The sequence below is a fragment of the Megalobrama amblycephala genome, linkage group LG20 (genome assembly GCF_018812025.1).
Source record: "Megalobrama amblycephala isolate DHTTF-2021 linkage group LG20, ASM1881202v1, whole genome shotgun sequence".
Classification (NCBI taxonomy): domain Eukaryota; kingdom Metazoa; phylum Chordata; class Actinopteri; order Cypriniformes; family Xenocyprididae; genus Megalobrama; species Megalobrama amblycephala.
The window spans coordinates 12,961,924-12,977,406 of NC_063063.1; the positions used below are offsets into that span (position 1 = coordinate 12,961,924).

Consider the following 15,483-nt stretch of genomic DNA (forward strand, 5'->3'; position numbering starts at 1 on the left):
ACTAACCATTTAATTTGTGTTTCGGAGATGAACAAAGGTCTTACGGGTGTGGAACGACATGAGAGTGAATAATAAATGACAGAATTTTCATTTTTGGGTGAACTAACCCTTTAATAAATGCTGTAAGAATAAAGTGCTCATTGTTTGTTAGTTAATGCATTAAACAATTGAGACCTTATTGTAAAGTGTCACCTAATGATCTGTCACATTTTCTATGAAAAAAAGTGAAAAGCAGTCTATTTAATCATATAAGTTATATTAAAAAAAAAAAAGATTATCTGTATACAACAGTTTGTTTAATCTCTGTTTATTGCACCATAACAAAGGGAAAAACTGAAACAAAAAGCCCAGTTAAGAGACAAAATGACAGCAACAGCAAAACATACTGTAATCCTCTGAAAATGTGAAAATACTAACTGTACCTATAAAGAAAACAAAAAATTGTATGAAACTGCAATGTAGCCATAGTATAATAAACCACGTTTATTCTGCTGATTACTCTCACATCTCCACAATTCAAGTATTTCTCTAATTGCACAGGCACTGGATTCACATGGTATTTACAGAACGTTTTCAGCAGATAGTAGAAATGTGTTTTGTAGTACAACAAAGGCTGTAGAGAGCTGGACATAAACACCCACATCCTTCCCACCCTGAACTAAAAAGACACTGAATGTTAAAATGTACATGCATGTCTATACATACGCTGGAGAATATCATATATACAAAATTAAACTAAGAAAAAAGCTCAATCAGCAAAACTAACATGACCTCTGTGCTACTGCTGACGACTACACCAAGAGGTATTCATGCGTCAGTTAACTGTCATGTACTGTTTCTTTAAGGGCTGTGTCATTTCTAAAACTGTTCTATGGTTCTAAATGGATAAAAAACTAACTGAAGATTTTAAATGATTTTTTTATTTAGTGTGGTCAAAAAGTCTAAAGCTACGGAACTTAGCTTTAGGAACATCATTCACATACTCATCTGAGCACAACAAACATTGTTTTTCAATTTTTTTCTTTAATAGCATGAAAACTCTAGTCATTCAGAGATTTGACATTATTTAATCAGTATCCTTGTGCAATTTAAGGGCTACATTTATAGGTCACATGTGGGTGAAAATGCAGCAGTCTTTGACAATATTGATATTTGAATGTTGAATTTTGATATTGCCTTAAATTTCACTGAAGAGATCTTGATGTGTAGGTAGAGCAGGCAAAGCCAGAATGATGCGAGTTGTTAAATGTTAAGGACATTTCTCTGAAATGCAGTAAACCATCAACTTTTTTCAAACATATACTGCACATTGTTACTTATCTACTCGCTAGCACAAATACTGCAACTGGTTTAATGTACCAAATGAATCTACCTTTTTGATTTTATGTAACAGAATGTTTGAGTGGCATGTTTGGAATAATAAATATGAAATTCAATAAATAACTTCTGATCAGCTATAACATGACAGACAGGACACTTTTGGGAGAAAACTCATTCAACTCAAAGCTTTTTGTCAAGAAAAATACATTGCTATATGAACGCACAGTTCCTCTTATCCTCCTTGTATGGAGAGTGTATAAAGAATTTTATTTGAAGACATGAAAGTCCACATACTGACAAAGGTGCACATGTCATGTACAGCGGCGAAAGAGTTTGTGAAGCTGTAGTTCCTCATAAGTTTGAACTGAAATGTTGCCTTCTTTAGCTGCAAACATTCTTTGTAGCGGTTGATCTGTCCTGCACAGCCGTCGCTCATTTCTTTAAAAAAAAAAAAAAGTTGATATTTCGCTAAAGTTCAAATACTTTCCCAAAGGGACAGCAAATACTGGTTAAATGAGGTTCTGCAAAGACATGGAAATATATGCGCTTTTGTTATGTCTTTAGATCCTTTTACAACAGTGATTCTCAACTGGTTTTTGCTTTGCATCTCACATAAGACATTAAATGGCAGCGCAACACAGGAGCAAAGTTATTTACCATATAAAAGTAAACAAAAATATATTTTTTTCCCGCTGAAAATTATTATTTGGCCTAACAAGAACTGCATAGGCCTAATAATATTTAATGCCAATAATGCTGTTTTTTTTTAACCTGATATAGGCTGAATAAGAAAAATGACCATTTTAAACTTGTTTATAACAATAATAAATATTTATTCATTATAAATAGTTATCCATTTTATTTGATTAATTAAATTTTATTTTATTATAATCTGCTATAATAATAATGATGATGATTTTTATTATTATCAATTGTATTTTATTATTTGCATTTAAGTGTTATTTTACAAGTCTGTGACCCCATTTTTAGGTGACGATCCACCAGTTGAGAATCATTGCTTTATAACACCGGCTGTTACATGTGAAGAGTTACATTTTGGATGAAATAAATGCAGGACTGCAGAACACCGTCTCTTTCTTTGTCTACTGTGTGTCTTTATTTTAACACATGGTCCATTGGTTGAGGAATGAGTCTTTGGAATTCACTGAATTCAGAAAAGTTTATCAACAAGAGCATCTCTTGCAAGACGTTCATGGTCTATAGATCTGCGGTGGGACTTCAAAGGACCCGCCGGGAGCACCTGAACAGTTTGTGCCCACTACCTCTGTGGGACTGTGCCCGTGTTCAAGCCCTCTGTGCCCTGGTCATCCTCTACTACATTGCTGTATCCCTCTTTCTCAATGCAGTCGGCAAGTACTTGGAGCACCAGACGCAGCCGGCGATCCATGGCCTCCAGATGAGGCCTAATGAGGATGGGAGTCAGCGTGTCAGTCTGTAGACTTTCCTCCATCAGAGCACTCAGTTTGAACTCCTCCTTAGCCAACAGCTGAAGCCGTAAATGAGTGGACTTCCTCACCCTGAGTCAAACAGATCAGTCAAAATCACTAACCAACAACTAAAAGTCATTTCCAATCATTGATTTAAAGGATTAGTTCACTTTCAAATAAAATTTTCCTGATAATTTACTCACCCCAATGTCATCCAAGATGTTCATGTCTTTCTTTCTTCAGTCGAAAAGAAATTAAGGTTTTTGATGAAAACATTCCAGGATTATTCTCCTAATAGTAGACTTCAATGGCCACCAAATGGTTGAAGGTCAAAATTACACTTTATCTCTTATCTCTTGAGATAAGTTTATCTCTTATCTCTTGCTGTACGCTGTATGTCCTACGCCTTCCCTATTCTACTTACGGAATGAACGCAGCGCTAGTTCCATTTTTTCTGTAAGTAGAATAGGGAAGGTGTAGGACATTCAGTGTAAGCTTTTTGAAGAAACGGAACCACTTGGAAAGCGATCATTTGTTTATATAAAGCACATACATTTACATTTTTTTCGAAAATGACTGATTGTTTCGCTAGATAAGACCCGTATTCCTCATCTGGTATCATTTAAAGCCCTTTGAAGCTGCACTGAAACTGTAATTTTGACCTTCAACCGTTTGGAGGACATTGAAATCCACTATAAGGAGAATAATCCTGGAATGTTTTCATCAAAAACCTTAATTTCTTTTTGACTTAAGAAAGAAGGACATGGACATCTTAGATGACATGGGGGTGAGTAAATTATCAGGAAAATTTTATTTGAAAGTGAACTAATCCTTTAACAGAACTTTTTTTTGTAGATTTCAAAATTAGGACTTCAATTGATTAAAATATTTTTCATTTCAATTAATCACATAATTATAATAACAGTTCATAGAAATAATATTTATAAATAATTTCAAATCATAATTAAATAAGTAAGGGATAATCCACGGCTAGCTGTGCATTAAACGAAAACTGTTTAATGCACAGTTAGCCTGTGGATTATCCCACTTATACCATGGTCATTTAAAGCTGTTATTGATGTTTGCAGCACAATATTTGACTGGAAGGGTAAAATAAGATGGTTATTTTTGTCAGTTAACGGTTTTAGTGGTTCTACGGTTCTTTCATCAGTTACGGTACTAGCATTCTACCCGCTTTAAATCAGACACGGAGATATAGTAGTGTGGTAAGACTACATTTATTTGAATGAATTATAGCATTTGTTTTAATTAATTATCAATTGTCGAGAGAGAAAGAAGCATGTGTGAATTACCTGCTTCTCTCTCTACTTATGATGAAGCATTGGGCCCTATCATACACCCGGTGCAATGTGGCGCCAGGCGCGATGCAAATGTTTTTTTTCTAGTTTCAGCCCGACGCAGTTATCATTTTCACGTCCTGTGCCATGTTGTTTAATAGCAAATGCATTTCCGCCCATTTGTGCACCCATGGGCGTGCTGGTCTGAAAACGAGGTGTGTTCAGGTGCATTGTTGGCGTGTTGCTATTTTGAGGCAACTGAAAACGACTGCACCATTGACCAACTGAAACCTGGTCTAAAGTCAATGACGCAATATATATATATATATTTAAAGAGCGCATTAGTAATATGCGCCTATATATGCGTGCACAATGCGCGTACACTCTGCTTATTACACACATGGGGACGCGCAGCAGCACACAAACATGTCAAATATTAAAAATAAAAGGATTACAATGTAAAAGATTATTATTGTGGGCATAAAGATAAAAATGCTTTGGTGGAATCCGGCTTTTCCCATAGATGGTTCCAACGAAGCGTTCAGTTTTTCCGCTTGCAAATTCTGCCATGTAAATAGCGAATCCGCCATGGTGCAAGCGCAACTGGCTTTTAAAGGGAATGGGAGGTGAGACTCTGATTGGTTTGTACTGCACGTTATGCCCAAAACACACCCATTAAGACTCATTAAGAGAATAGGGATAACCCTTTTGGACCATGCGCCAACCATTTTTCCCGTCCTTAAACTAGCAAAAGTGGATTCGGACACACCCTAAGTGCACTTACGCCGTGCGCTTTAGACCATGCACTTAGATCTTTAAAATAGGGGCCCTTTGAGTTTAATTACTTCAAAAACAGCGATGTTACCCTGTCATTGCAGAGATATATAATGTAACGAAGCTATTTTATTACTAAATGTCATGTGGCAGTGTTGATAACAAGTTTCTGTACGCCTGAATGTTTCTGTGTGTGCACAGTGCAATCTCATCTCTGACTTCAATGTCAGTGCGACCTTCAATGGAACTACCTGTGCATTAAATGGTTTTAATGCACACCTTCCAGTCAATCAGAATAGAGTATAATACATAACTTTTCCCACATCATCATTACGAGCAGCAGTCATTACGCCATCCCGGCAACAATTCTTCCGGCATCCCTCCACCTCCCCATCTCTATTTCTCTCATTCTCATCTCTATTTCTCTCATGTAGTACCGTTATAGGGGGTTGAGCTCAGAGCTCGGAGCTTGAACCAAGCCTCGGGTTCAAGTCTCTTTTGAGGACAGCAAGCCAAGTTTGTTTACCATTAACTATTAAGACTGGATGGGCAGGCAAACTCGTGAATTGATCATTAATTTCTACCATGCAAAGTGAAATGGCTTTTGTTAAATGCCACAATCACTTTGACAGTCTTAATCTAAACAACTTTTGGAGATTCTTGCAGACAAATACTGAATAATAAATAATTCATAATGCTAATACTGACCTGCAGCACTGACTCAAAGGCACCAGTATGGAGAGCTCATCATGAGAATGTTTACCAAAGCTGAAGATTAAGAGACAAATCAGACAGAAATTACATTTTTACGAAAATGCTTAAGAAAACACACACACACACACACATCCTTGTATATAGGAATGACCCCACTAAGATAGTAAGATCAGGAATTTATGATGTTGTGCAGTCCTTCAGTCGGACCCCACAAAGACATCATCTTAAAAATCATACATAAAAATGTTTGACAAGTCATTATAGTATGGCCCATCCCTAAACTATACCTAAACCTACTCATCACAGGAACCTAACGTAATTCTAACACACACACACATATATATATATATATATATATATATATATATATATATATATATAAGAATGTTATATGGTTCTTATAACATTCGTTCTTATAACGTTCTTATAACATTCTTATAACATTATATACAATGATCTGGCATAACATAATGACCACTGACAGATGAATTGACACTGATTATCTCTTCATCACGGCACCTGTTAGTGGGTGGGATATATTAGGCAGCAAGTGAACATTTTGTCCTCAAAATGGGCAAGTGTAAGGATTTGAGTGAGTTTGACAAGGGACAAATTGTGATGGCTAGACGACTGAGTCAGAGCATCTCCAAAACTGCAGCTCTTGTGGGGTGTTCCCGGTCTGCAGTGGTCAGTATCTATCAAAAGTAGTCCAAGGAAGGAACAGTGGTGGCTCACTGATGCACGTGGGGAGCGAAGGCTGGCCCGTGTTGTCCAATCCAACAGACGAGCTACTGTAGCTCCAACTGTTCAAGAAGTTAATTCTGGTTCTGATAGATATATATATATATATATATATATATATATATATATATATATATATATATATATATATATATATAAGAATGTTAGAATTATGTCATCCTGTGACAGGTAGGTTTAGGGATAGGTTCCTGTGACTGGTTTAGGTATGGTGTAGGGAAGGACGATAGTATACTGAGTCAACATTCAGTCTCTTATAAAAGGGTCCAAGTCAAAGATTCCGCATCTTTCATAATAAATACAAGCACACACAGACACACACACGTCACAATAATAAAAAGTAATTTAAGATGCTATTTTTATTATGACAGCTGAAAAAAAGAGAACAGTGTCTTACCCTCTTCCATTATCAAGGTGAATTATGAAAGTTTCATTTCCAAATTTTTCAAAAGTCTCATAATGATGACGATCCATATTTCCTGTGAAGATATATAAATATTAACATTTATTATATAAATACCTTGGCTGAATTTCAGCTTAAAGCAACACCATGGAACTTTTGACGCTTTAGCGTTTGATAAACTGAACTGTATGCGTCTTGCGGAAGAACATTGCAGCCGGAGCTACTTCTCTCTGTTTATGTCTATGACGAGTCATGCAGTTACTGTGCTACTCCACACCCGACCAGTCTGAAATAGTCCGAATATAAACACTTATTATAGGTGTACCGTAGTGATTCAGAATAAGAAAAAACACAGTTTGGAAAATGGATTCATGATGTACTTGCTCATTGTATAAATTCTGTAAATTTTGAACACTAAAAAGTTACACAGTGTTGTTTTAAGATCTGTGTTCGGGTACAAATGACGCACTTTTGTGAAATCGTCTTACCCATGAGGAAATCAAAAATGGTCATGTCCATGATGTCCAGCAGGCGTGTGCCGCTGTCATAGGGTGGCGTCTGCTTCACCTCTTCACAATAATCTGGATCCACCTCCCACCTACAAACACACACACATACACACCTCATTAGCTTACACTAACACACACACTGTACAAAGAACAACATGTAGAAGGTCACTGTAACAAGACACTTGAGGGCTATCATGATAGTAAGAGGAGAAACTGGATGATTAGAAGTGAGCAGATAAAACATGTGTTATCATACACTACTATATCAATATATTACTATCCAGGAGTTTTAAAATGAATATGTCTTATATTTCACCATTTAAATTCATTATTTCAGCACTGTTCCAATGAAAGTGCTTCATGTTATGACAGCTGATCTTTAAGGGTGCTTTCACACTAGCATTTTTGGTGCTCACCCGGGTTTGACTGATGTCAGTGTTCGGTTCGTTTGGATGATGTAAACGCTGTTTTCTGAATGGTGTTTTCGGTTGTTTACCTGAGTCTGTATAAAAAGGGTGGTCTGGGGTATGGTTCATGTGAACTCCGGTACAGTTCGCTGCTGATATGAAAACAATCATACTAAATTGTGGAAGTGAACCGCTTTTGATGATGTATGATTCAATAAAACTGTGTGTTCTGACTTACTTTCCTTACAAGCATGACTGACACACTGCAAGCAGGAGAAAGATCTCATTTCTGCTCACCTTCAGCATAAATTGACTCCTAAGTTCTTCAGAACATTTGCAGTACATTTGCAGCAGATAGTAGATAGTTATGTGCTGGTGCTTTGAAAACAAAATCAAAATATAACAGTGAGATGAGCAACATTATGCATTTTGCCATCTTCTCCTGCATTGTTGCTACCAAGAGCTGCTGCTTTGATTATGCAAACACATCGTAGTTCGGACCCAAATACTGTAATGTGAACTCAATCCAGCAAACTCGGGTTGGGACCAGGCACCAAGTATGAAAGCACCCCAACACTAATATGTAGTGTTTCTTGGATTGTATTTCTCTAAATGACGAGTGTGATGTGTTCCTCACTCTGCTTTCTTGCGTTTGTGATAGGATCGTCTCCAGGGGTTTCTCCAGGTTCTGCGCTTGGCCAGGGACAGATCGGGCAGAAAAGCTGCTAAAGAGCCCTCAATCTGGTCAGGCTTCCCGCACAGAGCATGCTCGGTGGAGCAGTAGTACGAACATTCACCGTAGAAACAGATGTTATTGGCTGCAGGGATGATAAAGCGTAATAAAAAAGCAAACAAACAGTTCAGTATATTTATAATGATGCTTTTAAAGCCAACATTAAAGCAGCAGTCTGTAAGTTTTGCCTCTTTGTTGCCATCTCTGTTCGAAACCTGCAATTGCAGTTATTTGTGGAATTATCATCTTTATGTGGGTTGTGTATCGGCACGGCTCCTCAGCATGGATGAATCTAATGTTTTGAGGAGAATGTGTGGCCGTCAGTCACCGCACCGGTGGATACTGTACTTCGGAATCACAGATTGTAGTTTTGGAAGTATGACCAAAATAAGAATTTTCACCGGAAAATGTCATCTGAACAAGTAAGTAACATGTCTGCCACTTTTGTTCTGACCAACTGAGGGAAAAAAAGCATTAATAAATATATTGCGCTAACAACAGTTAAATCTAACGGTCACTTAGCTCATTTCACATCAACTGTGCAAATTAGGGGCCAAGCACCGAAGGTGCGTAGGCATCTATTGTATCCGTTGGCATTCTTATTAGGGGCCAAGCACCAAAGGTGCTTAGGCACCTATTGTAATCGTTAGATTTCTTTTTATTCTTCTTCTTCTTCTTCTTCCGCTCTTGAAGTCTATGGCAGCCCATAGAACCGTATGGTAAAAAGTTGTGAAATTTGGCACACAATTAGAGAACAGTCTGATCTATGTCCATAGCAAATTTGGAGTCTATAACTCAATCCCTCTAGCGCCACCAGCTGTCCAAAGTTGCACTTATGTTTATGTTAATAACTTTTGAACCGTGAGGGTTCAACAAAATTCTTTTTTCCTCTGATTCCTTGGGTCAAGCCGAATCGATTGCACCCTATGACGTTGTGAAAATTTTTTCCGCCATTTTGAATTATCTGAAAAACCTACTTTTCGAACTCCTACTAGGCCATTACTCCGATTTTCAGGAAAACTGAACCAGATCATCTTCAGACAATGCCGACAAAAAGTTATGGAATTCAAGTCGATTCCTCAAAGCGTTTTCGAAAAACACGCAAACAAATTTAACATAGCGCTTGCGAAAATGGACGTAAGGCTGTATTTCCGCAACGCTTTATTGTATTCAGAACAAATGCACTAGCGTATCGTTACGAAACTCGGTATGGGTCATCAGCACAATGCCCTGAAGGAGCCTGAGAAATTTCGGACCAGCGACTCCTTGTGGTCAAAAGTTATAACAAAATTTATAAAAATTCTAATAACTTTTTACTATTTTAACTGATTGTAATGAAACTGGTCTCAGTTGATTCCTTGGGTCATGCCGAGAACACAGATATCAAATTTGCCATAGTCGGCTGAACTTTCTGTCTGCCATATTGTTTTTCTTTAAAAACATACTTTGTCGAACTCCTCCTAGACCGTTGCTCCGATTTTTACCAAAATTGAACCGTATCATCTTCAGACCATGCCAACAAAAAGTTATGGATTTCAAGTCGATAAGTCAAACCGTTTTCGTACACCGGAGCAACGAATTTGAGGCATGATGCAAAAACGACTCTTGAAGCTGTATCTCTGCAATGCTTTGACATATTGACACCAAACTTTGCAAGTGTCATTGTCACCTCAGTCTGACCATACTACAACAATTTGGACACAGCGCCACCTATTGGTTGAAAGTGATGAACCAGTAAATCCTCATTTTTTATCATTTTTCAGCTCTTTTGCCTAAAATGATCTTAATAGGTCTTTAATTGCTCACTGTTGCAGTTAGTCTGATGCTCCCAGCCGTGTTGGCTGGCTTCTTGTGCCGTTTTTGTGCTTGGCCCCGTAATGCTGCTTGCAGCTATATTTATTATTATTGTTATACTTTGTTCTCAAATTGTTAATGTTAACAACATCAGCATTGTGTGACTATGTGTTTTTAGTGTATTATGTAGATTTCAATTTCTGTACAGTCTAATCTAATTGTCCATTTGTCATACCATAGAATCCGCCATCAAAATGACAAGTTTAATTATTCCAGCTGCTGTGAGAAAAGGCTATAAATGATCCGTTAATGATTCCATTAATGTTAATGATCTGTTAATGATCTCCACGATTCCATCCTCACATGCCATATAGCCTACTAGCTGGGACTCGTTCTTTATGTAAACAGACGTGACGTAATGACGCAAAGACAAACGGCGACATGCTTAAATTTCCTGTGGAAACCTACCAGTACCATTTGTATTAGAAAACATTATTTTAACTTTATCGTTGTGAATCGAGCTAAAGTAAGGAGATAGTTTTGAACACTGGATGGTTATGTACTTGCTCAACAATTGATTTTGAATAATTTTTAACCAAAAAAGTTACAGACTGCAACTTTAAATCCAAATGCATGTCCCTGGCATTATTATGCAAGATTTTCAGAACGATTTTTATTTGCAATATATATTTAGCTAACTATTGTTGTTTATTTACTCTGTATTGTTATATAGTTTCATATAAATGAAAATGAGTAAATATCATGCATCCTCCTTAAGCATTTAGTGAAAAAATGTGCCTAGATTATTTTTAACTAGAAATGTAATGTGTTGTATTTCTTGCATTAAGCATTTTAAGTCTACTTTACAACACTGGCTAAATTAAAAAGAGAAAAAAAAGAAAAAATCACATGCAGTTCAATAGCAAACTGAATACTAAGATGTTATTTTAGTAATGTTAAACACTTTTAAAAAATGAATCAAATAACATTTTTTGTTAAATATTTGGTTTCACCCGGAAACCTATCACATTGTATTAGGTGTAAATTGCATTTCACTAACTTAAAATGATGATTATCAAATAACAGTTAATCAAAAAGTATTCTGATTGAGACCTTGTTAATATATATACACTACATTCTGCGGAAAGATTTTGTTTTGTGAAAGAACTTAAGGAATTAATACTTTTATTCAACAATGATGCCTTAAATGACAGTAAAGGCATTCATAATGTTACAAAAAAAAAAAAAATCTATTTCGAATTAATTCTGTTCTTTTGAAAGTATTAATCAAAGAATCTTGGAAAAATGCATCACGGTTTCCACAAAAATATCAAGTAGCACAAATGTTTTAAACAATGATAATAAGATATGTTTCTTGAGCAACAAATCAGCATATTTGAATGTTTTGTGAAGGATCATGTGATACTGAAACTGGAGTAATGGCTGCTGAAAAATACAGCTTTGCCATCACAGGAAAAAAAAAAGTTATTTTTAATTGTAACAATAGACCTATTTATTTCACAATAAAGGTCGAGTACATATAATTTCAGCCTATCAAGAGGATTATTATTTGTCACAAATCTGAAGCTGGTGTCAAATGAGGTCTCACTTGACAATTAATTGACCAACAGCACCATCTATTGGTTCTCTTACAGTAGTAAGACAAAATCACAGTCTCCTCTGATTAGATAATAGGATAAGTTCCACATAAAAGTGTTTAAAGATAAGCGCAAATGAGATGTAATGTAAAAGCTGTTAAAAAAAATCAGAAAGAGCATAGCTTGAATTGGTGATAAGAAATTATCTTGCCTCAGGGCTATATGGGTCAAAACAACTGATTTTTGATAAGCCCCTTTAGTCAGTAAATTGATAATAATGATAGAAGTGATGAGATAGTGACTAGTGGATATTGAGTACCTGGTGAAATGAAAAAGGTTCTCCACAGTTTTTTGTCACGGGTCACATCTCTGATCTCTTTGGTCATATTCACCAGTCGTCCAGTCACCGGCGGCACTCGGCGGAAATCCAGGATCCTGATTATCAATCAATGAGACATAAGTTAGTTTTTACATGGATACCACATACAGATACCCAAACAAAAAAATATACATGTTTGCTCAACTAAATTAAAATACATATAACCAAGTACAATACATACAATAGCCAAATTCATATAGCAAATTGTGGGAAGAAATTATAGGAGGTAATATTGGTAATAACATTCACCAGTAGAGGGCGCTCAAACTACACTACATAAAATACACTTCATAGATTGTGAATAATAAATTGATAATTCTTATCAAAACTCTTTTACTTACTGTATATTTCATAATTCATACTGAATAAATAATAATACAAATAATTTTGCTGAATTTACTGTATCTCTTGATGGAACTGAACTTGCACAAAGCCATATATATTGCTGAATGTAACAAATGTGTTAGCATTGATTCTGACTGAACTGGTTATGTGTGAGCATGGTCTGCTCATCCAAGTTTTAAAACATATTCACCCTGCATGCATGTGTAGACTTACTGCTGACAGGGCAGCTTAAAAAAAAGATCACCCTGAAAACAACTAATGGATGGGGCCTAAGGCATAAAAGCACTTGAAGCTACTAATTGCCCAGTCATGCTGACAGAGATGACAGAGAGAGTTTGTGTGCGGGTGCGTTTTCCTCCGCTCTCACTGTCCGATGCATAACTCAGTGGGAACTGTGGGGCAAATGAAAAGTTGTCCTTTCAAACTTCTCTTCTCCTTCAATCCCGTCTTCCTCCCTAAAGCCACGCTACAATGAGCGTTTCCCATCAGCTAAAATCAGATAATTAATGGTACGTTGTCAGATATAGCCGTGGTGGGCTTGCGAGGACAGAGAGGCCCACTGGGTGATGGCGCTTTAAAATAGAAATAACAACCTGCACTTTTGTCTAACCCAGATGAACTTTATTTAGAAAAGCTGGTGTTTTTTTCATGTTCTTGGTTTGCGCTTTCTACCCACACACATGCCTGTGTGTACTGACTAGATTTTACTCCCAGCCAGATGTGCAGATGGAAGTGAGGCGGACCAGGCCGGTCTGGGCCGGGCTGGGCCTGCTGAATGATTATATTGTGCCCAAGACTCATGCTGGGTTCAGTCTGACTCACGCTCGCACTGCCGGAGAGGAGGATCGGAGTACAGACCAGTGCCGGGTAGAGAACAGCACAGGACAAGACAACACGCCAATCACGTGAAGGACCTTCAGATTTTTATGGTTGGGCCCCATCTCCCAAGAAACAATAAGTAGACTATATCAAACAGGACGATACACTCCACAAATCATCTTCTTAATGAGTATTTGTTTTCTTGCTAAAATAAGCATTCTTAAAAAATAGTAAAATAATAGAGATAAATAATATTCAAAGAAAATAAATATGTGAGAAGCAAAATTGTGTAAGATAATAAGACTAAATATAAATTAGGGCTGCACGATTTATCACACGATATGAAAAATAACATGATTCTTAGTGCAAATATGAAATCGCAAAGACAGATTGTCACTGAAGTATGGCTCCAAATGCTAGTCCATCTGAAAGCACTGTGATTTTGAATAGTTTATAATGTACATTTGAAAAAGCATCACACGTCAAACATTTTTCCAGACATGAGAAGCATTTATTAACATCTTGTCCAACAAAACACATCATTTAATAACATGTTTTTATTCCAAACTCACAGTTGAGCATCCTTCTGTGAGATGATGTGGCTTCTTACACAGGATAAGGCAGTCGTGTGTTTATTAGTGATGTTTAATCTTTAAAAGCGTTTCAATCTTCTGTTTATTCAGCTACAGCAATAGTATGATGCCCATAGGGATTTCCTGGAATGATGAGTGTTATATACTTCTATGGCAGGGCATATTTGGAGTTTCTGCGAGAGAGCGCCCTCTGGCTTTCAGATGGAGAAGCATTTACTACTGATCACAGAGCCGTACAGCTCTGACAAGCTGCGCATAAAATAATCACAGCCTTTGCCAAATCGTGTGTGGTTTAATCACGATAAATCATGCGGCCCTAATATAAATATACATTTTTTTTTTACCATTTATTTCCATGAATATTTACCATAAATACTGTTATATTATATTTGTTCAAAAGTTTGGATTCTCTAAGATTTTTAATGGTTTTTTTAAATACACACATAAGTCTCTTATGCTCACCAAGGCTGCATTTATTTGATCAAAAAAAATTTATTCCTCTGATGGCACAGCCTAATTTTCAGCAGCCATTACTTCAGTCTTCAGGGTCACATGATCCTTCAGAAATCATTCTAATATGCTGATTTGCTGCTCAAGAAACATTTCTTATTATATATAAATATTTGTTAGCCTTCTTTATATACAGTGCAAAAGAACAGCATTTATTTGAAACGTTTTTTTAACATTATAAATGTATTCACTGTCACTTTTGATCAAATTCAGAATCAGAAAGTGTGTATTTTATTCTCCAAGTGTGCACAAACACACAAGACATTTGGTTTCCAGAAGCTCTAGATACTTACATACACGCACAAGAGAACAGAGAGACATAATTAAATAAAAACTTAAAGTAATAAAGATTTAAAAAAAAAAAAAAAAAAAAAGTATTAAGGTAAAAACCTTAAAGTATATATATATATATATATATATATATATATATATATATATATATATATATATATCTAGATGGAATTGATGGAGTGAACAGATGTTCACATTAAGTATTATATATACTAAGTATTGTATTGTATATATAAAAATAACATGTATTTACATGATAAATATTCTATTGCCTAACGCCTGATTTGCATAAACATCATAAGGATATTTTTATTTAAATTAAGGGTTCATCCTTGCTGAATCCTTGCTTAAAGAATTTATTTCCTTAAAAAAAAATACTTACTGACACCAAACTTATAACTGTATATTATATTATATTATATTATATTATATTATAGTATATTATATTATATTATATTATATTATATTATATTATATTATATTATATTATATTATATTATATTATATTATATTATATTATACGTTTTTTGTCCAGTGGGCCATCCTCTTCAACAGGGCCGGGACAATATTTCCGGCTGTTCACAGCCATCACAATGATGAGGAGAAAACGAGATGAGAATGGAAATAAACTCTAATGGCAATAAATAGTCTCAGATCACAATCGGGGAAAATCTGACTCATACAGCAAACAACCAATAAACTCGACTGAAATGAGCTGACAAGGACAGATGTACATGGGTTGTTGCGGCTGACACAAATTAAAGCCTCTCAATCACTAACTGACATTCA

General features: G+C 36.0%; 1 protein-coding gene across 1 annotated transcript in view; it reads right to left on the reverse strand.

Annotated features, from left to right (window-relative positions):
- Window positions 1-291: 291 nt before the first annotated feature.
- The window catches only part of fam20cb (FAM20C golgi associated secretory pathway kinase b), a 67,913-nt gene continuing 52,721 nt past the window's right edge, over window positions 292-15,483 (reverse strand). The window contains exons 5-10 of the mRNA XM_048169887.1: window positions 12,077-12,192; window positions 8,270-8,450; window positions 7,205-7,314; window positions 6,711-6,792; window positions 5,549-5,608; window positions 292-2,858 (exon numbers count right to left, since the gene is read on the reverse strand). Coding sequence (XP_048025844.1) covers window positions 2,600-2,858; window positions 5,549-5,608; window positions 6,711-6,792; window positions 7,205-7,314; window positions 8,270-8,450; window positions 12,077-12,192 — 808 coding nt within the window. The 3' untranslated portion in view covers window positions 292-2,599. The remainder of the gene's footprint in view (window positions 2,859-5,548; window positions 5,609-6,710; window positions 6,793-7,204; window positions 7,315-8,269; window positions 8,451-12,076; window positions 12,193-15,483) is intronic.